Source organism: Rhincodon typus, chromosome 1 (genome assembly GCF_021869965.1).
Source record: "Rhincodon typus isolate 14 chromosome 1, sRhiTyp1.1, whole genome shotgun sequence".
Classification (NCBI taxonomy): Eukaryota; Metazoa; Chordata; class Chondrichthyes; order Orectolobiformes; family Rhincodontidae; genus Rhincodon; species Rhincodon typus.
Genome location: NC_063332.1, coordinates 117,235,174 through 117,257,229, shown reverse-complemented (window position 1 = coordinate 117,257,229; position 22,056 = coordinate 117,235,174). Strand labels below are relative to the sequence as shown.

Below are 22,056 nucleotides of genomic sequence, written 5' to 3'. Positions count from 1 at the left end.
GAGCAGGAAGGCTGATGTTTCTTCAGAAGAAGGGTCTAGGCCCGAAACGTCAGCCTTCCTGCTCCTCTGATGCTGCTTGGCCTGCTGTGTTCATCCAGCTCTACACCTTGTTACCTCTGGAATGAATTGCAGGCCATTATAAAATCAGGTATGTGTGGGACAAAGGGTGCAATACAACCCCATTAGTTTTCTGATGACCTGCATAGAGTAGAATTAACACCATTTAATCACTGAAATGTTCTTTATAAAATTGTATTCTGCATCAAACTGTGGTTTGCAATCATATCCAACAATGAAAACATCAAATTGAATAGCTTTTGGACACTTAACTGGAGGAATTACATTTATTCTTGTCTCACCCTGCCAGTGTTACCCAGCACATTTGTAACATTTTACTTACCACCAAGAATCACGTTAACAGTACAGATAATATTTCAGGAGCATTGCATCAATACGAATTTATTGTGAAGACCTAATTGTATTTTGTCTACATTATTGACAGTCATCTTCCTTTCGAAAGGTCATGTTAAAGATATCTGGAATTTGTAATTAATGAGTCACAACTTGTTGCTATGGAAATCTGTCCAGAATGTATTGATGTAGTAAATTTTGACTTGCTCAGTGTGCTATTGCAATTTTCAAAGACAGTAGTTGAAAGGAAAATGGAAGAAATAAATACACAATGACTGCTAGTTGCCTGTGATAGCTTTTCTACTGGCTTTGCTGGAGTACAGCTGTGGCTAGTACAGGATTGAATGTTTGCTTGTGTTTTTCTGATCTATGGTGTGCTGCTACTTTTGAAACAAAGATGCAGAATTTTAGAGTAGACTTGGACATATGACATTTATGTTATGTCTGCTGCTCTGTGTCTTGCTCACAATGACATAGTTGAGCAGGTAATTTGAGCTGTGATTAATGATTTTTCTGATTTATAATTGTCATGGGGAGCATTCCTTAAGAATGAATGCAATATTGTTGTTTTAAATTTAGTGGTGTTTGGAAAAATTAGCATTGTAGTATTCCTCTGCATTGTCCCAACAATAAAAACATTCATTTCAAAACCTTACTCGATAAATGGTTTTATCGCAGAAATCCCTCGTATGTAAACAAGAAGTCTCTGTGGCAGCACAGTACTTCCAATGATCTTAGAACATGTATTAAATGAAATGACATTTCAAACATTGGGCTCTCTTCAGGCAGAATATGTGGGAGAAGAAAAAGAATGAATGGCGCCTGAAGAAACACTTTGTCCCATGTCTAATGACACGAGGTCAACAAGATACATGCTTACCGTCAACAACTTTTCCTTTTGACTCCTCCTACAAACTAAAGGGGTAGCTACGGACACCCGCATGGGTCCAAACTATGCCTGCCTCTTCATAGGATAAGTGGAACAGTCCGTCTTCTGCAGTTACACAGGCACCACCCCTCACCTCTTGCTACACTACATTGATGACTGTTATAGTGCTGCATCATACTCCCATGAGAGCTTGAACAGTTCATGAACTTTACTGACACCTTTCACACCAACCTCAAATTCACCTGAACCATCTCTGACCCTCTGACACCTCCCTCCCCTTCCTGGACCTCTCCGTCTCCATCTCCCGTCAGCATCTCGGCACTGACATCTATTTCAAACCCACCGACTCCCATAACCACCTTAACTGCACCTCTTCTCGCTCACCCTCCTGCAAGAATGTGATCCCATACTCCGAATTCTTCCACCTCCACCGCATCCGCTCCCAAGATGGAGCGTTCCAATCCCGGACATCCCAGATATCCTCCTATTTCAAGGACCGTAACTTTCTTCTGGTGATTGAAATGCCCTCAACCACATCTCTTGCATTTCCCACACTTCTGCCTTCAAACCCCCTCTCCCCAACAAAAATAAGGAGAGTCCTCACATACCACCCCACCAACCTCCATATCCAGCGCATCATCCTCCTCCACGTTTGCCACCTACAATCCGACCCCACCACCAAAGAGATACTTCACTCCCGACCCCTACCTGCCTTTCGTCGGGTCCACTCTCTCCATGACTCCCTTGTCTGCTCCACACTCGCTACCAACCCCACCAAACCTGGCACCTTTTCCTGCAACAGCAGGAGGTGCTACACCTGCCCCTACACCTCCCCTCTCACCTCCGTCCAAGGCCCCAATCTTTCCAAATCCAGTAGGGATTCACCTGTATGTCCTCCAACCAGGTCAACTGTATTCATTTCTCCCGATTTGTGGTCTCCTGTACATCGGTGAGACTAAGCATAGACTCAAAGACTGACTTGCGGAGCATTTGCGCTTTGTACGCTATAATTAACAGCATCTTCCAGTCGCGAACCATTTCTACTCCCCCTCCCACTCCCTGGGTGATATGTCCATCCTGGGCCTCCTCCGGTGTCACGATGATGCCACACGTAAACTGGAGGAACAACCCTTCATATTCTGCTTTGGGAGTTTACAGACTCTGTTTACAGACCTCTGACATAGAATTTACCAGTTTTAAAATCTCCCCACCCCTGGCCTCCCTCCCATGTCCAGCCCTCCCCCTCATCCTCACTTCCTTGACCTGACATAACCTGTCCATCTTTTTTTCTCACCTATTGCCAAAAACCCCTACCTGCGTCCCATCTACCTTGCCCCAGCCCAACCCCATCTCCCTCTATTTATTTCCGAGCTCCCTTCCTCTTTCCCCAGGCCTGATGAAGGGTGTAAACCCAAAATGTCAACTTTTCTGCTCCTCTGCTGCCTGACCTCCTGTGTTCCTCCAGCTCCACACTGTATTGACTCTGACTCCACCATCTGCAGTTCTTGCTATCTCCAAGACTCATGCTTACATCTGTTTTTTGTGGCTAATTTTCCTTTTTTGGAACAGGCGTGGCCTGTTACCAAAGACCGTAGCTTGAGGGAAGTGGCTCTGCATTAACTATGGCTGACCAGGAGACATTCCTACCTTTTTATACTTGTAAGAATTTACAGGTTGATGGTCAATTGGTTTTAGCATGTTACGAACATCACTTTCTCAAACATCCAGTCTTGGATTTAGACTCTAACTCAAAGCCTCTAAGTCAGAGACAGAGACATTATCCACTACACTGCAAGTCCTACACTTCCTGAAGAAAACCAGTGATAATTAGAGCATCCTTTCCTGTTTGTGCTCTTAAAAAACACTGGTGTTAATCATAGTTCACATATGTTATGGATTAAAATTTTCTTGTTCAGGAAATGTTTTCCAAGGAGATTTTCTTGGGTTGACATCCAAGTTCACTTGATTGCCTTCTGTGAAAATCCAAGAAAATTCCATTTTTCTACATGATGTTTTAGCAAGTTCTAAATATTGAATAAAACATAGGCTTACTTCAAGATGAAAGATTCCATAATACAGATAAATTTATTTTGTTTTGACACAGCCCCTTTTAAACTGAAAAGAGCTGGAAGAAATATTTATGTAAGACAATATAGTACTCATTCTCATTAATTATTGAGTGAAGAATATCAGTGTAAGCATTGACCATCTACTTCTCTTTTATCAATTTATTGATTTTTGAAGTCATACAATATAAACTATTGGATTTCATGGCAGCACATGAAGTGCAATTACTTAGATTTACTCCAGATGTTGTGCACTTTATCCAGAAGTGTAAAATATAGTTGAAAAAATAACTCCAAAGACTAGCATTTTCTGTTAATTAATTTAGTGGGGTCCGTTACACACTTGCTCTAATTTAAGGTACTCTGAAGTAAACGGCAGTTGTGAATATCCCAAGTTTGTCATACTTCAGAATGTGATTTTGGGTTCTTTAAGGCAAAGCCATGGCACTTCCATGTCCAGACAGCATACTGCTGCATTAGTGCCTCAGAGACAAATTTCCACTAGGGTCAGCTGAGTATTTCAAAGGTATAGAATGTACTTTGATTTGGGGACTTCAGTTTCGAAGACCAAGAGTGGCTTTGTAGCACCCCTACTGATGGAACTGCCCAAGTCTGAAGTATGTGTCTGCCAGATATGACCTGCAACAGGTGCTGCAAGAACAAACACATTTGACAAAAGATCTACCAGTCACATTCCTTGTCTTGTATAGACATTATGAGGAACCAGAAGTAAGATCTCTACACCAGTTAGTTCAGAACACATGACATCATTGAAACACACCTACGTTGAAGATGTTGTTAATAAACGCCAACTACAAAACACAATGGGTTTTGATGAAAATCAAACCCAACTCATTAACTCAAGTGGCTCAAACTGAAATCCCAGTCATGTTTGAAACTGTTGGGCATTGAACAGTTTTTAATTGTGTAACTTTGACTCTTTTAGTCAGTATCTTTAACACTAGATAAAACATATCACAAGCAGCTGCAGGCTTAGCTAAAGATCCGATCTCCATCTTTATCTGAAGTCTGAATTCTGGAAAGACTCCTGTATTTCACTTGCAAAGTAAACTGATTTTTTTGAGTTTACAACAGCTGCACATTCACCAATAATTTGACTTCATCTGAGCTCCTGTGAAAAGTACTTCTGTATAATGCCAACTAGGACCTCCACTGGACAATGACTTAACTAATTTGTCTAGTTCACATGAACTAATGTTAATTTCTTTGATTTATATACTTTGTGTAATTTCTTTTTTCCTTTCTGTCTCGCTCTTTCTTGGATGTGTATGTTGTGAACCATTCCCCTGGGTTTTGAATGCATTAATAAAAATTTAAATCCAAAAGAAGTCGTTGAGGGTCATTTTTAACTTTTTCACAAACAGCGTCTAGGGAACCATACGTCTAGCTATTTTTAACAGGGAAAAGGAAGGTAAGAGTAGATAATAAATATGACCTATGTTGACAGAAGACGAGAGCAGTAAATGAATAATTACTTTATCTCTCCCTTGTGTCCATAAAACCTGGTGAAGCTCTAACATAGGATGTTCATACTAAACAGTGGCAGCAGTATGGAATATATAGAGTAAAGTGATCCCACAACCAATGGATCAAATCAAAGCTCTTCTATCCTGCCACATCAAATTGGGGATGGTGGTGGTCAATTAAACAACTAAACAGAAGAGGAACCTGCATAAATAGGCATACACTCAATAGTGTGGGAGCCCAGCATGTCAGTCCAAAAAGACCAGACTAAAGAATTTGCAACCTTCAGCAAGAAATGCCAAATGGTTTATCTAACTTATTCTCTTAGTGAGGTCCCCAGCATCACAGATGCCAGTCTTCTGCCAATTTACATAGTGCATGGTATTGCATAAGCTGACATCACAAAACGCAGCTGTTTTTCCGGAATATGCAAGAAAATTAAACAGGAATACACTATGCTACTTTTGCTACTTCTCCGTTTCTAATGAGCTTAATTCTTGTGATTTGATTTCAATTGGTCAGATTTTCCCTACCTAAAAGAGACAGTGATAATTGTTAGAAGGGCATGTTACTGGGTGAGTTGGCCCCAGAGAGAAATGCTCATCCCCTTCAGATCACGTTAGAAATTAAGTTCTGGTGGAAGAGGCCATGGTCAAACTTCCTAACCTGCCACTCATTAGGATCCTTAACTAGTTTAGGGCCACAACAGCCACTGACTCAATCACCCAGCATCCTAGCAGCCAAGAAAAGTGGCTGTCTTCTTAAAACTGGGAAGGTGGGCCTGCCTGCCTGCCACATTTGGCTGGAAAGGGGAAACTTTTATTTGTCCAAATCTGTGAACATGAATGGGGGAGCAGAGGCAGCCAATGAAAGCCATCACCCTGCCCTTGTCTCAGATCTCCTGAGCTCCCCATCCTGTGACACCCACCCGAAGATTCACGCCCAAGAATATAATTTACCTTCTGGCTGGTCCTGGTCTTTGTGGTTACTCTACAGCCTGGGCCTCCAAGGCTTTGTAGCTGCCAGTAACTGCTTGTCTCCAATTGGCTGGCAGCCTTAGGTACTGTGGAGTGGGACTTCTCTCACTCACCATCACCTGATGGGTTGAGAAACCTGCTGGTTGGCACATAGCTTGCCAGATCATCTCCCTGTTTGGGGGCATGAGCTCTCTCCTTCAACATTTAAAACTAAAAATGGAAACTCCCAGCCAATATGAAATAATGGCTACCTACTTTATAGACTCTACTTTCTTTGAATAACATCTATTATTTATATTGAATTACTTAGGCTATACAATACAAAAAGGCAAACAAGCCTTTATGTTCACATCTTCCTTCATGAGAAAGGGAATTGGCTAACTAATAGAAGACAAAGTTGGGATAAGGAGACATTTCAAGATGGCAACCTGTACCCAGTGGAGTGCCACAGGGATCAGTGCTGGGGCCACATTTATTTACGATATGGATTAATGATTTGGATGAGAAAAGTGAAAGTACGACAGTCATGTTTGCAGATGGCCCATAAAAATAGTTGGGGATGCAAGTGGTGAGGAAGACAGAGTCTGCAGAGGGATATAGACAAGTTCAGGAAGTGGTCATAAACGTGGAAGATGGAACATAATTTGGGATAATGTGAGGTTGGTACTAAAGCTAAACCATATTAAAACACAGCTCTGTCTTGAGTAAAATCCCTTTATTCTAGCCTAAATTTACATTGAGCTATTTCATTAAGCAACAATAAACCATAAATTATCTTCCTTTTGACCTGTGCCATACAGCATGCTTCTGTTTTACAACCAACCACAATTAAACCTAATATAATTTAGTATTTCACTTGTTTAATCTGATCTGTAAATCTGTAAATTGATTAATTATTGAAAAATAACTCCATCTTACAACCATAGCGAAGCCTTTCTAGTTTGTGTTCAAGGTTAGGACTACAATGTGGAAAATTGGCCAGATATATCCTGTCTAGAAAAGGACAAATCCAATTCTACCAGTTACTGTTCTATCAGTCTACTCAATCATCTGGAAAGTAATGAAAGGTGTCATCGACAGTGCTATCAAAAGTCACTTACTCAGCGATACCCTGTTTATACATTCTCAGTTTAGGTTCCATCAGGACCTCTTGGCTCCAAATCTCTCAACAGACTTGCTCCAAATGAAATAAGGGGAAATTCGTCACTCAAATGGTTGTGAATCATTGGATATATCCACCCCAAAGGGGATTAAAGGACATGGGGAGTGAATAGGCAGAAAATGCAGTTGATACAGAAATACAAGCTATGATTCGTATTGAGTGATCTAGGCTTGAGCCATGTGATTCATTCCTTTTTCAATGTTCTAATTCCACTGAATAAAGGAACTCCAGAAATATTGACATTGATGGAAATCAGGGAAAGAATTCTTCACTGATTGGTATCATACCTAGCATAACTGGAGATTGTCATGGATGTTGGAGGTCAACTACCTCAGTTCCAGAACATCACAATAGGAATTTTTTTGGGTACTGTTTTAAGCCCATCCGTCTCCAATAACTTTTCTACTGTCATAAACTCAAAAGTTGGGATGTACACTAATGAATGATCCTGAACATGCACTTTCATGATTTCTCCTTTCTCTCCCACCCACCTGCTAAAATGCATGCAGCAAGATCTGGAGAGAATTCAGATTTGGATTGATAAAATGGTAATTAACATTCATCACACAAGTGCCAGGTAAAGGTCATCATCAACAAAAGAGAATTTATCATTCCCTTGATTGTTCAACATCATTAGCATCCTGCTAAATCATCCACTGTCAACTTCCTGGGGGTTACCATTGACTAGAAACCTAACTGAACCAGCTTTCTAAATAATGCAGCTACAGAATGGGTCAGAGATTGGGAATTCTGTGAATTCATCCCCTGACTTCCCAAAGTTTGTCCACCATCCACAAGGCCCAAGTACGGAGTGCAATGGATTATTTTCCACTTGCCTAGATGAGTTCAGCTCCAACAAAAGTTGAGACAGGATAAGATTACCCACTTGATTGGTACACCTTCTACCACCTTAAACGTTCCCTCCCTTCACCAGTAGCTGTAATGTGTACTATCTACATGATACACTGCAGGAACTTGCCAAGTTTCTTTCAGCACCATCTTACGAACTTGCAACCTCCAATACTTCGAAGGACAATGAGTAACAAATGTATCGGAACTCCACCAGCTGCAAATTTCCCTCCAAGCCCCGCACTATCATGACTTAGAGCTGTGTTCCTTTCTCTCTCGCTGGGTCAAAATCCTAGAGTTTCAAACTTAAACACTTCCCACAGCAAACTATGAACAGCAATTCAAAAGGTCACCACCACTTTGTCTATCCTAACTGCCCTTGATAACAAATGGTGGCCATGTTAGCTCGCTGACATCCCATGAGTGAATACAAAGACAGGGAAGAGGTGGAACAGGGGCCTGGGTGAAGGCACATTTCTATGTGATAACATTTCTGCCACAGATTTAAGCGATGGGACTGAAAGTCAGGAATTCAGAGGAAGAGACTTGTGTGCTGCTAAAAATCAAAGCAAGTTGTATGATCAGTTGGATCTATCTGGATTTGTACCTCAGTGAATTGCTCACATAAAAGGCAAATGTTCTTTCCATAATTTTAATAGGTTTTGCAATAATGGAGTAAAATTAAATGTCACAAGCAATTTTTAAATTATTGGAAATAATTTGTTCCAGTGGTAAATGAAAATAGTGCACATTACCGAGCATGTTTTGTCATCATTACAGGCTCTTGCGAAATTACTACAGAATGAACATTTCACAGTTCATTTAACAGTTCTTTTGTTTTTGTTCAACTGGGCGATAATGATTGATGTGTATCAGCAAGATTTATAGGTATTGCATGAGAGCATAAAGCTCATTTTGTTATTATTTGAAGTTGGAATTCCCCATATGTGGTCATGGTGAGTCAAGCATTTTGTGCTAGGAATGCAATTTAAAAGTTTGTCCCTTTTATGCATTGTCACAAATTTATTTGGATGTCAGATTTCCTCCTTGTTAAGTGCCTAATGATAACTAAAACAATGGAAAGTTTAAAATAGTGGTTTGAAGGAGCCCACAATCAAAAGTTTCTAAAATGTTGTTTTAATGTAAAAGATCACAATTATTTAATATTGATAAGGATTTGAAAAAGATTTGAAATAAAACTACTGTGTAATCTGAATTTTAGAGTGGCTGAAAGCTGCCCATAGTGGATTGGTACCTGTTATATGTATGCTAATCAGTTTGATTCTCCATTGAAGATGGAAAAGGCTTTGGACAGTGCTATTAGAATCGGTAGTTGGTAGATCAGAATCAAATCAGAAAGCTTATGTTCTTTTCAGAGGAGATATCTTTCAGTTGTCTGGAATGCAGTCTTGCCTTAACTTGTTCAGAAACAAAAACAATTAAACTGTCCAACAGTGTTTGACTATGTTAATGGAATTACTTAGAATGGATCAGATTTAAAGAGAACATCTATCATTTATTCTGGTCTACACTGAGAATACAAGAACAGATGCAATTAAAATAATGAGGATCCATCAATCAATGGAGCAGAACAAATATGAACTTAAATAGTTGTTTCTTCTATATTTTCTCTTCTGAATTTTAAATAAAACACAGCAATTAATTTGATAGATTGAAATTCAACTTACTTTTCTTTCTTTTTGGCTTCAAATATTTGGAGTGAAATTCAGTCCCAGTCTGAGAAAATCAGTTACTCAAATGTGTATCTTTATGTTGAGAAACCCAAAATGCGACAGTTGAAGGTTGACAACTATGATGGATCACCACTGAATAATGGCACCACTCGGAATGATTAATACATCAGACTCAGCACTTAGCCAGATCTCCCTGTTTGAGGGTTCTTTCGACCATCCTGTTTTGTTGTCATGCTGATGCTATATTCATGCTATAACAACCAAAACTCTCCAGAATACATCTGAAATGAGCATAAATGGTAAAATGAAGTTTTGCAGTGTGCTGACAATAAAATCGTATGCATCAGGAAAGGTTCGGCTAGATGACTGTGGGGAATTCATGAGTTGCTCTTGCGTTGGATAATTGTGGAAACACTGCAACTGCTTTGTTATGGAAGTTTATTTCAAATAAAAAACTGGGTCTCCAGTCATGATTATTCAGCATGAGTTCTGTTCACAAAAACCTGAAATTGATTGCTGTCTTTGGACTCTACTAACCATCTGGTATGCAGAGCCTCGATATGGTATGTGGCCAACTTTGAAAAGGACAGGAGAGCCAGAAGAGTGTGAGAGTTGCTATGTTCAGGTGAGATACATAAAGGCAAGAAGACAGAGGAGAAAACAGGACCTTCAGCGTCTTGACAGAAAGGTGAAACAGTCTGGTCATAAGAACTTTTTAACTAGTAAGTGATGGGAAGGACTCGTGGGAAGTCAATATAATTTCAAGTAAGAGAAGAGAATTAAAAAAAAGAAAGTCCGGAATCCTACTTCAAGTATGGCAGTAAAACTTTAAGTGTATTAATTAAACTGCAGGAGAGAAATAATAAACAGGTGAATTAAGTACCAGTGCTGAGAGAGAGTTTGTGGTGTATGGCCTGAATAAGAATTGAATATACAAATTCATGGAATGTAAGGAATAAATTAAATGAGCTGCAAGCTCAATTTCAGATTCGAGATTATGATATATCAGCCATTACTGAGATGTGGCTACAGGATGATCAGGATTTGGAGCTAAATATATCAAGTTATAAAGTTTACAGGATGGACAGGGCAAGTGGCAGAGGAGGTGAAGTAGCCTCACTGATTAGAAACAAAATTATAATCTTCTGTCACCATTGAAGTATGAGGGGAATGCATTCAATGGAGACTGTATGGGTGAAATTGAGGAACAGTAAAGGATCTAAAACTGTAATAGGTGTTGTGTATAGATCCCCGGTGGCAGTTCAGAAGTGCTAGATTGTATAAGTGCAGAAATCAGATAAATGTGTAGCAAAGCCAGATTAGTATTAATGGGAGATTTTAAACTTTAACATTGGCAGAGGCAGACAAGCACCTGTCAGAAAGGTAGTGAATTTTTTAAGTGTGTCTGGGATTGTTTCAGACAGACAGCAATATGCCTTGGATGCAATAAGGAGACCAGCAATATTGGATTTAGTAATGAACTGCGTTTAATTAGGAATTTAATTGTATGTGAATATTTATCAAACGGTGATCGTAACATGATTGAGTTCAATGTAGTGTGTGAAAACAAAAAGCATGAATCAGTTACCAGAGTTTTAGATTTTAGTAAGACCGACTTTAATAAGATAACACAGACTATCCACAGTAAACAGGGAAAAATCTGCTAAAGGGTAAAACAATTGAAGAACAATGGAGGATGTTTAAAGAAACATTTAACACAATACAAAACCAGTTTATACCCCTAAGAAGTAAAAGCTCCACATCACTGGGGGAGTGGCGGGAGGAGGGACCAGCCGTGGACAATTAAAGAGATGAAGGATAGCATAACACAAAAAGAAAGGCTTATAAAAATGCAATAAACAGCACAGATCTGCTGAATGAGAAAGATACAAAGACTAGCAAAGAGCCACAAAGCAGCTTATCAGAGCTACTGAAAGGAATTATGAAAGGAGACTTGCCGAGGGCATCAAAATCAATAAGAAGAAATTCTATAGTTACATAAAGTGAAAGCGGTGATAATCAATGTTGGCCCACTAAAGACTGAAAATGGGAAAATGGCAGACATATTGAAAATTGCTTTGCCTCAGTACCTATAGTAAAAGAAGATAGTTTGTTGGAAGTCCTGAAGAAATTAATAGTGGATCAAGAATAGGGACTGAATAAAATTAACATAAGTAAAACCATGGTAATGAGGAAATAAATGGAATTAAAGAGTAACTAATCCCCAGGACCTGATGGTTTCCATCAGGGGGCATTCAAGGAAGTAGGAGACCACATGGTAGATACCCTAGATATAATCTTTTAGAGTTCCCTAGATACAGGAGTCATCCAAGTCATCCTTTTGGATTGGAAAATTGCACAAGCCACTCTGCTCTTTAAGAAGTGTGAAAGAGGAAAAACCCAGCATTTATAGACCAGCTAGCTTAACAGTGGTGTTGGGAAAATCCGTGGCATCTATCATCAAGGATGGGGAAACTGATCACCTTGGAAAATTTCTAGCTAATCAGGGAGAGCCAGCATGGATTTATGACGGGTAGGTCATGCCTGACAAACCTCATTGAGGTAGATTAAGGTAATGGACATGGCAATGTCGATGGATGTTGTTTATTTGTCTTCCAGAAGGCATTTGATGAAGTCCCACATAAGAAACTGTTAACTAAGGAAGAAGCTCATGGAATTGTGAGCAAATTACTGACATAGCTGGGAAATTTGTTGAGTGGCAATTGACAAAGTAGGGATAATAGGTAGGTACTTAAATTGGCATGATGTGACCAGTAGTGACCCACAAGGGTCTGTGTTAGGACCTCTAGTTATCCACAAGATTTATTAATGGCTTGGATATAATGGCATAGAAAGTCATGAATCTAAATTTGCCGATGATACAGTTAGGTGGCATTGTCAACCGTTGACAGCATAAAATTATGAAGGGATAATGATAGACTAAGTGAATGGGCAAAACAGTGGCAGGTAGAGTTCAACTCAAGCACGTGGGGTTTCCTTTTTCGGATGAAAAAAGGATAGCTCAGGGTACTTTCTAGCTGGTATGAACTTAAATACAGTAGATGCTCGAAGACACTTAAAGGTTCATGTACATAGATCTTTAAAATGCCACAAACTGGTGCAGAAAAAATCAAAAAAGCTGATGGAATGGTGATTTTATAAGTAGAGGACAGGAGAACAAGGATGTAGAAGTTCTGTAGCTACACAAAACCCTGTTTGGACTCCACTTGGAGTACTGTGAGCAGTGCCACACCTTGGGAATGATATATTGGCCTTGGAGGAAATATAATGTAGGTTTACAAGCATGATACTTGGACTTAAGGTGTTAAGTTACATGGAGACATTATACAAATCAGGCCTGTTTTCTCCAGAAATTAGAGGGTCAAGGGGTGATCTGATCAAAGCCTTCAAGATTTTAACAGGAAAGGACAAACTAGATAAAGTTAAATTTTTCCACTGGTCTGGGAATCCAAAACTAGGGGCCATAGTCTGAGAATTAGGGCCATGCCAGTCGGGAGAGATATTAAAAAACACATCTACAAACAAGTGTGGTAGATATTTGGAACAATATCCACTAACAGCAGAGGACACTAGATCATTTGTTCAATCTTAAGTCTGTAATAGATAAATTTCGGAAAGGCAAAGTTATTAAGGGATATGTGCCAAAGGTAGGTATATGAGGTTAGGCCACAAATCAGCCATAATCTCATTGAATGGCAGCGCTGGCTGAAGGGGTTAAATGACTAATTCTTGTTCCTGTGTTCAAAACAATCTCATTATGGTCAAGCTGTTATGAAATTCTAAAGCAACAAACCTGCAATCATCTCTATTATTTGGCTCATAAATGTGTCACTGGTAATACTGGGTAAGACTACCTCAGATAGTAACAAGTGACATGAAATTGATTTGAGGTTTAATATTCAAAAATATTGACAAATACTTCAGCAAGTGAATAACACTGACCTTTTGTGATGATGCTTTAATTCCTCCTAGCCTGGATTGCTCCATTTTTCTTTCAGAAACTTCATTCCTAATTTTTCTCTTTGCAGCATTCTGTGCCTCTCGTTTCATTTTGTTTTTGCAATATTAGCTAATTATTTGAAAATAATAGCTTAACCTTCCTCCAAACTCAGGGAGGGGTCAGAATGGCTTTACATATGCTGCACTGCATGTGCTCTTGGAATTTTAAGAAATCAGTTTAATTAAGAGGAGCCTATGTCTTTTAAAAGCTTCATTTCTTTCTTTTTAATGTTTTATTTCTTATTTCTACGACTTGTCTATATGTCTCATACAGATTCACTTAATCTGTTATTCACTTAACAGATTCGTGAAATGCAAACTTAAGTAATACTTTAAATGAATGCTGCTTGCAAAATTTTGTGAAAGTGCAGGATATTTGTGTATTTACTTGGATTTATTGTGGAAGTGGTATCTCGTTTAATTTATGCTGAAAACTAAAATTAAATACTGAAATTGGATGGGAACCTCCACATCAATGCAGTAATGTTCCTGCACTATTCACTGGGGATGAGCGTTTGAATTTTGGCTTTGAAAGATAAAGTTTGTCTATTCAAAAAAGCCAAGGCAAAGTACAGACCTGACAGCCCAGAATATTTCTGCTACCTTTCCTTGATAAATCAAGGAACAGAAGCGTATTTTCTTATTAAGACTTTATCAAATGCAGATTTGCTACTGTACTGGCAAGGAATGTTAACATAACACACAACAAGCACAACATAGGAATAAACCTATGCTTGTTAGTATAATTCCTAGTCCGCAGCAACACTGAAGACTAATATTGAACATAAATATATACATGGCCGTCACATGTTGAAAATTTCATATCTCCCTGTTGACTTCTTTTGTTCCCCTTCTCCAAAACTATCTACAGTTCCATGAAAATTGAAATACATAGTTTCCTATCATTGTACGTTTAGCATAAGCTTGTAACCAGCTCACAAACACCCAAAACACTTAATATGCTCAAACCATCAGGCCATCAATAAGCGGACAGTCCTCATGAGGTCACTAAAGATTAACGATTCATGTTTAAGGAATGTAGAGTGATAGTCTGTTCCTCAACAATTCAACCAAGAATCAATTCTTCAAAAAATGTTTCATCTAAAGTACATTGAGTGCTGTTATCAGAGCTACAGCTACAAAATTAAAATCAACAAGACCTGGAAAACTCCAGTCTTTGTAAGTAAATCCAAGTCTTAAAATTCTGACCCCTCTGGGTTTTCAGTTTGGTCAGACGCTCATCCCGACCAGTCATGGAAGGTTGCTTATTGGTAAAATGTCACTTTGCAGCAGTTTGAATCACAGGAATTGAAAAGCTCCTGTTATTTGCTTGCTAATAGTATAATACCACACTGCATTGCCAATGATTTCCTTTCTTACACCATGACTCTTCTTTTCTTAATTCCCACATGACAGCAAGGTGGGAGTGAAATCCCCCCCCCTCCCCGGGAGAGGTTGTTACGTCACAGGGTAACTTTCCAGGATCAGATGGTCCCAAGTCGTCAGGAGGTAAAGGCTTAATAAGCACGTACTTGTAGTGCTGGAGTTCTGTCATAAACTCGAAAGGAATCTTGAGATCTGAATTACAAGAAGTCATGCTTTGCCTGTCCATGTTAAAAAAAACACACCGGCATTATTAACCAGCTTTGCCCAAGCAATAACAAAGTTGCCTTTTGTAATGAAATGTGTGCAATTTGTGGCTTGAAATCCCTGCAGAACTGTCATTTGCATGTAATTAGTCATGTCTCTGAATATTGCATTTCAGCAAAACAAATTGCTCTAATAAAAATCTTGATGGTGTTGCAATAAAGATGAAACAAAGTAAATCTTTGGAAAAATTAATAATGCTAGTGAATAAACAATTTCCATGTATAAAGTTCTTTTACAAAACTGGTATGATGACAAATATTATTGTATTACAAAATTGAAACTGTCTTGCATTGAAGAGTTTTTTAATGGGGTACTTTCATTTTTTTAAGAAAATGAAAGGGAAGCATTGCGACATGTCCCATTTACCAAAATGTGATTTTCAGAAATCTTCTTCAAAAATTGAATTAATAATGAGCTATCTGGCTTTCCATTTGCAGGTATCACTGTATTTTGAGACTGTGCACAGGAACTTGATTCTACAAATTGCAGGAGGCTCCTCAACGTGATTCTGGAGCTATTCCTATAGGGAGGGAAGCCAAAAATAGGGTGCACGGCAATGTCTGAGTTTCCTATGACTTGGAGAAAGCAACTCCCGAGTTAAGTGCAGTATGGTAGGGTTTGTCCGTTTGGGCATTCTCCGCTTTCTTTGGTGATTTCTACTATATACAATCCTGATAGGCCACTGGGCTGATATCTGCTGAAGCAGGCATAGTTTCAATTCTAGTAGGCCAATATTGAATTATCTTGGAAGTGTCAAGGTGCTACAGGTGCCTTTCCACGTAACCACTGATCCAGTTTGCTTGCTCCAGCCCCACCTCTGTGATCAGATATTTCCACTGCCCTTCGCATTTCAACCTCTCTCCACAACTCTGCTGCTGTCCTATTATTCCAAATACCCTAATGTTTTTGTCAAACCTGGCTTCATTTCTCCACAGTTTTTAATCTTTCAATCCCTTTCTCCTTCTTTGCACTCTGGCCAATTTTGCTGATTGAGGTCAAGAAATGGAAAGAAAAACCTGGCTCAGGTCCTGCCATTAAATTCAACATAATGTGAGGACATCCACAAAGCAGCTCCTATCTTTTGTTGTTGTCGTCTTCCTTCATGGATTTCAGATAAGCATGGGACCTCTTTCTAATTGTATGATATTAATTTGGCTGAGTCTTCAAAGCCACATTCTGTGGAATTTATTATCTGCTGAGGACGTCAGGTTAGTTGTACTGAGCAGAGAGCTTATTTGCCTGAGACACTGTCAACTATTATGACAAAACTAAATATTCACGACAATTCAGTATCATTGAGTTTATTGTTTCATGAAAGTAATATTTTATTCCTTATCAGAAGTTACCCAGACCCTGCTATATCTACGAATTAATGTTTCAACATAACTCAAATAAATGAATGAAAATACGTTTTGAGATTAACAAACTACATTGTCAAAATCAATAAGTTGAGGTTGCAAACTTGCTCACCGAGCCTGTGTGTCTGATTGCAGCTGTTTCGTCACCCTGCTAGGTAACAACGTCAGTGCACCTCTGGTGAACCATCAGTGTTTCGACCTGCTTGTTATTTACATGCTCAGTTTGCTGGGGGGATTGGTATTACTTCCAGTTCTGTTCATCAGTGGTTTGTATATCAGGTCCAGTTCAATATGTTTGTTAATGGAGTTCCAGTTGGAATGCCAGGTCTCCAGGAATTCCCTGGCATGTCTCTGTTTGGCTTGTGCTATTATGGATGTGTTGTGCCAGTCGAATTCGTGTCCTTCTTTGTCCGTGTATATTGAGACTAGTGAGAATTGGTCGTGTCTCTTGGTGGCTAGTTGGTGTTCGTGTTTCCTTTATTGCCAGTTTTCTTCCACTTTGGCCTATGTAATGTTTCTCACAGTCCTTGCATGGTATTTTGTATATTACATCAGTTTTGTTGGTTGTAGGTATGGGCTCCTTAATGTTTGTCAGTAGCTGTCACAGGGTGGTTGTTGGTTTGTGGGCTACCCTGATACCTCAGGGTCTGAGTAGTCTTGTGGTCATCTCTGATGTATGGTAGGGTGACTAGTGTTTCTGGCCATGTCTTCTTCTTGTGGCCTTTCACAGATGTAACAGCCGATTGTGCCTTTTGGGTATCCATTCCTTTTAGAAATTCTGTGTAAGCGCTCCTGTTCTGCTTTGCGCAATTCCAGGTTGCTGCAGTGTGTCATGCTCGTTTGAATAATGTACTGATGCAGCTCCGTTTTTGGGTGTTGGGCTGGTTGTTGGTGTAATTAAGTATCTGGTCCGTATGTGTTGTCTTTCTATGTAAGCTAGTCTGGAGTTCCCCGCTGTTCTTACATTCCACCATTACATCTAGGAAGAGTAGTTGGTTGGTGTTCTCTTCTTCTTTTGTGAATTTTATTCTGATGAGGATGTTGTTTATGTGTTGGTCGGTTTCTTCCGGTCATGTGCGATTGATAATCACAAAGATATCATCTACATAGCAGACCCAGAGTTTGGGTTGGATAGTGGGGAATGCTGTTCATTCTAATCTTAGCAGAAGCAGTAATGCAATCAGTCCTCATATTGGGGATCCCATTGGTGTTCTGTTGATTTGTTTAAATATATGGCCGTTGAAGGTGAAGTGGGTTGTGAGGCACAGATCCAGTAGTTTCAGGGTGCTCTCCTTGTTGATGCTGTCCGTGTCATGGCGTGTCTGCCTTCCTGATTTTGTCCAGCAGAGTGGCAATTGTCTCTTTGACTAGGTCAATGTTTATGGATGTAAATAGTGCTGTTACGTCGAAGGATACCATAATCTCGTCCTCTTCTATTCTGGTGTCCTTGATGATGTTGAGGAATTCTTGTGGGGAGTGTTGTCAATTAAGTATTTCAGTTTCCGTTGTGTAATTAAGTATCTGGTCTGTATGTGTTGCCTTTCTGCGTACGCTAGTCTGGAGTTCCCCATTGTTCTTGTGTTCCAAGAAGACTACTCGGACTCCTAGGTATCAGGGTAGCCCACAAACCAACAACCACCCTGTGACAGCTACTGACTAACATAAAGGTCCCCATTCGCGCAACCAATAAAACTAATGTAATATACAAAATGCCATGCAAGGACTGTGAGAAACATTATACAGGCCAAACTGGAAGAAAACTGGCAATAAGGATTCACAAACGCCAACTAGCCACCAAGAGACACGATCAATTCTCTCTGGTCTCAATACACATGGACTAAAAAAAGACACAAATTTGACTGGGACAACACATTCATTAGAGCACAAGCCAAACAGAGACATGCCAGGAAATTCCTGGAGGCCTGGCATTCCAACTAGAACTCCATTAACAAACACACTGAACTGGACCCATTATACAAACCACTGAAGAACAGAACCAGAAGTAATATCAACCACCCCAGCAAACCGAGGCATATAGATAACCAGCGGCACAGAACACCAACACTTCACCAGAGGCACACTGATGATGTTACCTAGCAGGGTGACAAAACGTCTGCAACCAAATACACCAGCTCGGCGAGTAAATCTACAACACAACAATAACCCAAGCTACAAATCTTAAGAACTTGAAACCAACAAGTTGAGTTTGTCCTTGTTAAATAAAAATGCCTGCTAAAGAAAGATAGTTCCATTAAAGATCCACCCGGAATTCCACAGTCAGCCAATCTTTTCAGTGCTGGCTGTCTAAAACAGCAACTCGCCTTGTGCTAAAATCCTGCACGTTCTTCGTTTTCAGATAATGATCCAAATCTCTCTCGAATGCCTCAACTGAACATGCCTGCATCATGGTCTCAGGGATTACATTCCAGATCCTATCACTTCTTGCATGAAAAGTTTCTTTTCCTCATCTCCATTGCTTGTATTTCCAAGATGGAAAGTATTTTGCCAATCAGCCCAGATCCATCATGATTTTGAATTTTCAAATCAATTTTCTTCTCAACTATCACTTCCTATTTTCTCATGTCACCAATATCATTAAGATTGAATTTCATTTGTAAACTTTTATTCAGTTTCAATTTTTACATGCCATGAATAAAATCTTAACCATGTCACTCTCTAAACGAGAGATGCAATATCCACTTTTAAGAGTTTATGCTAAACATATTTTGTTATGCTTGAGTTACTGCAGATGACTTACCTCTACTCATCAATTCTCAGGTAGATGCCTCTTTGTCACAGTTCTGTACACTGTTATTCTCCAATTATCTCTGACATATTGACATGAAAAGTACTTCCTTCAGGAATACTGCTCTAGAACTTTAGGTCAAAGAATTTTTGGAACTTGAAATAGAAGATTTAGTAGGAGCAAAGACCACAGGACCAGTTTTTCAAGAGAGACTTTAAGAGCTTCTACCATGAAATTTTCCCAGCTTAAAAGAATGATGCATGGAACTAATTTAGGTCTCAGTACAGTTGAGGAATTATCATCAGAAAAAATTTTCAATATAGTCCTTATTGTGTGTGAATGTTCAGAAACCAAACTTAAGGGATTGATGATGTGCCAGGGCTAAAAGGCACTTTGTGACAGTGAGATTTTATTGTGCAGGGAAGGACTGCCATAACTTTTACTTGAGATTTCATGATGTAAGTGATTTATAAATACGTTGAAGGTAGTAGTAGATATTTAGCCCTTTGTTTTATTTTATTTTAAAATGGCTCTTTGAAGTCTGCTAATGGTGGGTACTGGGTACGCTGCTGTTAAGGGTGTAAGGGCAAAGAATCTTGGGTTTATGTGTGTTAGCATAGGGCTGATATGGGGAATTGATGGGTGGCCTATTGAAAGGATGGGGGCTAGGGAATCTAAACTCCAAGGAAAATCTGAGATTAAGTCCCAGAGAACAAAGGCGGGCCTTTTAAATAGCATAGCTATCCCTTTTCTCCACCTCTGCTCTGCATCTGAGGGGTGGCGGGCTTGAATCTATCCCGCAATGCGAAAGCCTGGATATATTTGTCCAAAGTGTGAAATTTCCCATCTCATGCTACGTGACTTGGGATCAGAAGTCCAGCCCTGCATTTTAGCGATGTATGTCCACTCTAACCACACTTCTTACTATTACTGAATGTACCAATTCTTTCTTCTGTGATCAGCTTGATACAGTCTGTGCTGCCCAGACGCAGTCAAATTAATTGTAATAATAAGGCTAACACACTTTCTGGATCTGTGATCTATGATCAGTCTGAGTTGGCAGCTCCCTTGTGTCTTGTTGTATCATAGAATAGATAATAAAAGAAAGAATAAGCTCATCTAGCCTCTAAGTGGTCTCGTTAGGAGGTCCAAAAATACAAGCTTCCAGATATATATTAAAGTAATGTTTGAAAGAGAAAAGTTGGAATATACCATATGTTCTGAAGCCTGGGAAATGCTCATCAATGGTATTGTTAAAGAATTCACATTTCTCATTCATTCAAATTCTAATATACTTTCAGAAAGTCAGGGGAAAAAGAAGTGATTCTTCCTAGCTCCCCAGGTGATCCTGGCAGCCTTGCATGAAATCATCATCAAGACCTGCATGACTGGAAGGACATTTTTGATGTTTTGTTATAGGTATTCTTTCTTCGGTTTGTAGCTCATAAGAAGTGACTAGAGACTAAGGATTCTCAAATTGGCAAATGAACCTATTTAGCTTCATGAACTATGATGTAAGATGATGTATCATATAAATCAAAGCAGCCTCCACTTGACCTGTTGATGGAAGACATGACACTGGGGGCATAGTCTCACCTGGGAACAGGGTTCCTCTTGCCATCGAGTATTTATTATGGATTTTTAAACATGAGGAGGACAGGAGTACATTCATATCCATGTCCTTACCAAAGATGATTCCAAAATAAATCTACTTCAGAATGACATACACAGCTTATGAAAATTTGAATGTACTTTTTAAATGGTCAGATTTATGCCTTCTGGAGCATTGGCTTTGGGACTAAGGTATGGCGTGTGGATGAAGCTTTTATTTGTAGAACAAGGATTGCTAAGTATTCCTTGTGAGTACCTTTCCCTTTTTTAAAATGTGTTAAATGTGTTGCTTGTCATTTGCTGTGAGGCAATGTTTGTCCTTCAGTGGATATTATATTTGTAGTGTAAATCCAAAGGTAAGGCCTAACCTGATTTCCAAGCTGCACTGCATTGTTGATTGTTATGCTCGTTTCCATGTTGAGAGAGAATACCTGCAGGAATTTATTATTTCTTCATTTTCACCAAACTTCTGTGTGTTTACTCATCCGTGTATGTATATTGAGGAATGACATGTTGGCACATGCGGCTGCAGGAGTATTTATTCATGTAGGAAAGCACTTGAATCAGTGACATAGCTTACAAAGCACATCACTGAATGGTTACATTGAATGCAGCCACATTGAATGCAGCTGGTGCGTCTTTGTGTCAAAGCATCATTTTTCACTGGGCAGATGTGCACCAACGGATATGCTGCAGATACGAGGAAGAAAGAAGCAAATAGGATCACATTGAGTGAAAAGAAGCCCTTGTAGGAATCGGTGTCTCAGCTTTGGGAAAAATAATTTCTAGAGAGTGAAGAAAGTAAATTATCGTTATCACTGTCCACCTTTTCAAGTGTCATTTGTGGAACAGATGGTCGCACTTTCGCAGGTTGATCATGAATCTGTGTAAAGACTTCAGTTGACAATATGTGATCTTAGAGTGGGGAAAGTTTCCTGGTCAGCCAGAACTGCAGCTGTAGTTGCAGTGCAACAACCTCCTCAACTTAAACGACTCCGTTTGAATGTTCATGCCATCATCGAGCATCATCCATCATCAAGGACAGCTTTATACACACGCTGTCTCGCTCACGCATGCACTCTTGCTCTTGTTCTGGCTTACGCACGTGCTGTTGGTCTCGCTCACCCACGCCCACGTG

General features: G+C 39.5%; 1 protein-coding gene across 1 annotated transcript in view; it reads left to right on the top strand.

The window, feature by feature from the left end:
• The window catches only part of LOC109928744 (ankyrin-2-like), a 909,810-nt gene that overhangs the window by 388,342 nt on the left and 499,412 nt on the right, over window positions 1–22,056 (top strand). The window contains exon 2 of the mRNA XM_048605114.1: window positions 14,970–15,062. Within this exon, the coding sequence (XP_048461071.1) occupies window positions 14,970–15,062 (93 nt within the window). The remainder of the gene's footprint in view (window positions 1–14,969; window positions 15,063–22,056) is intronic.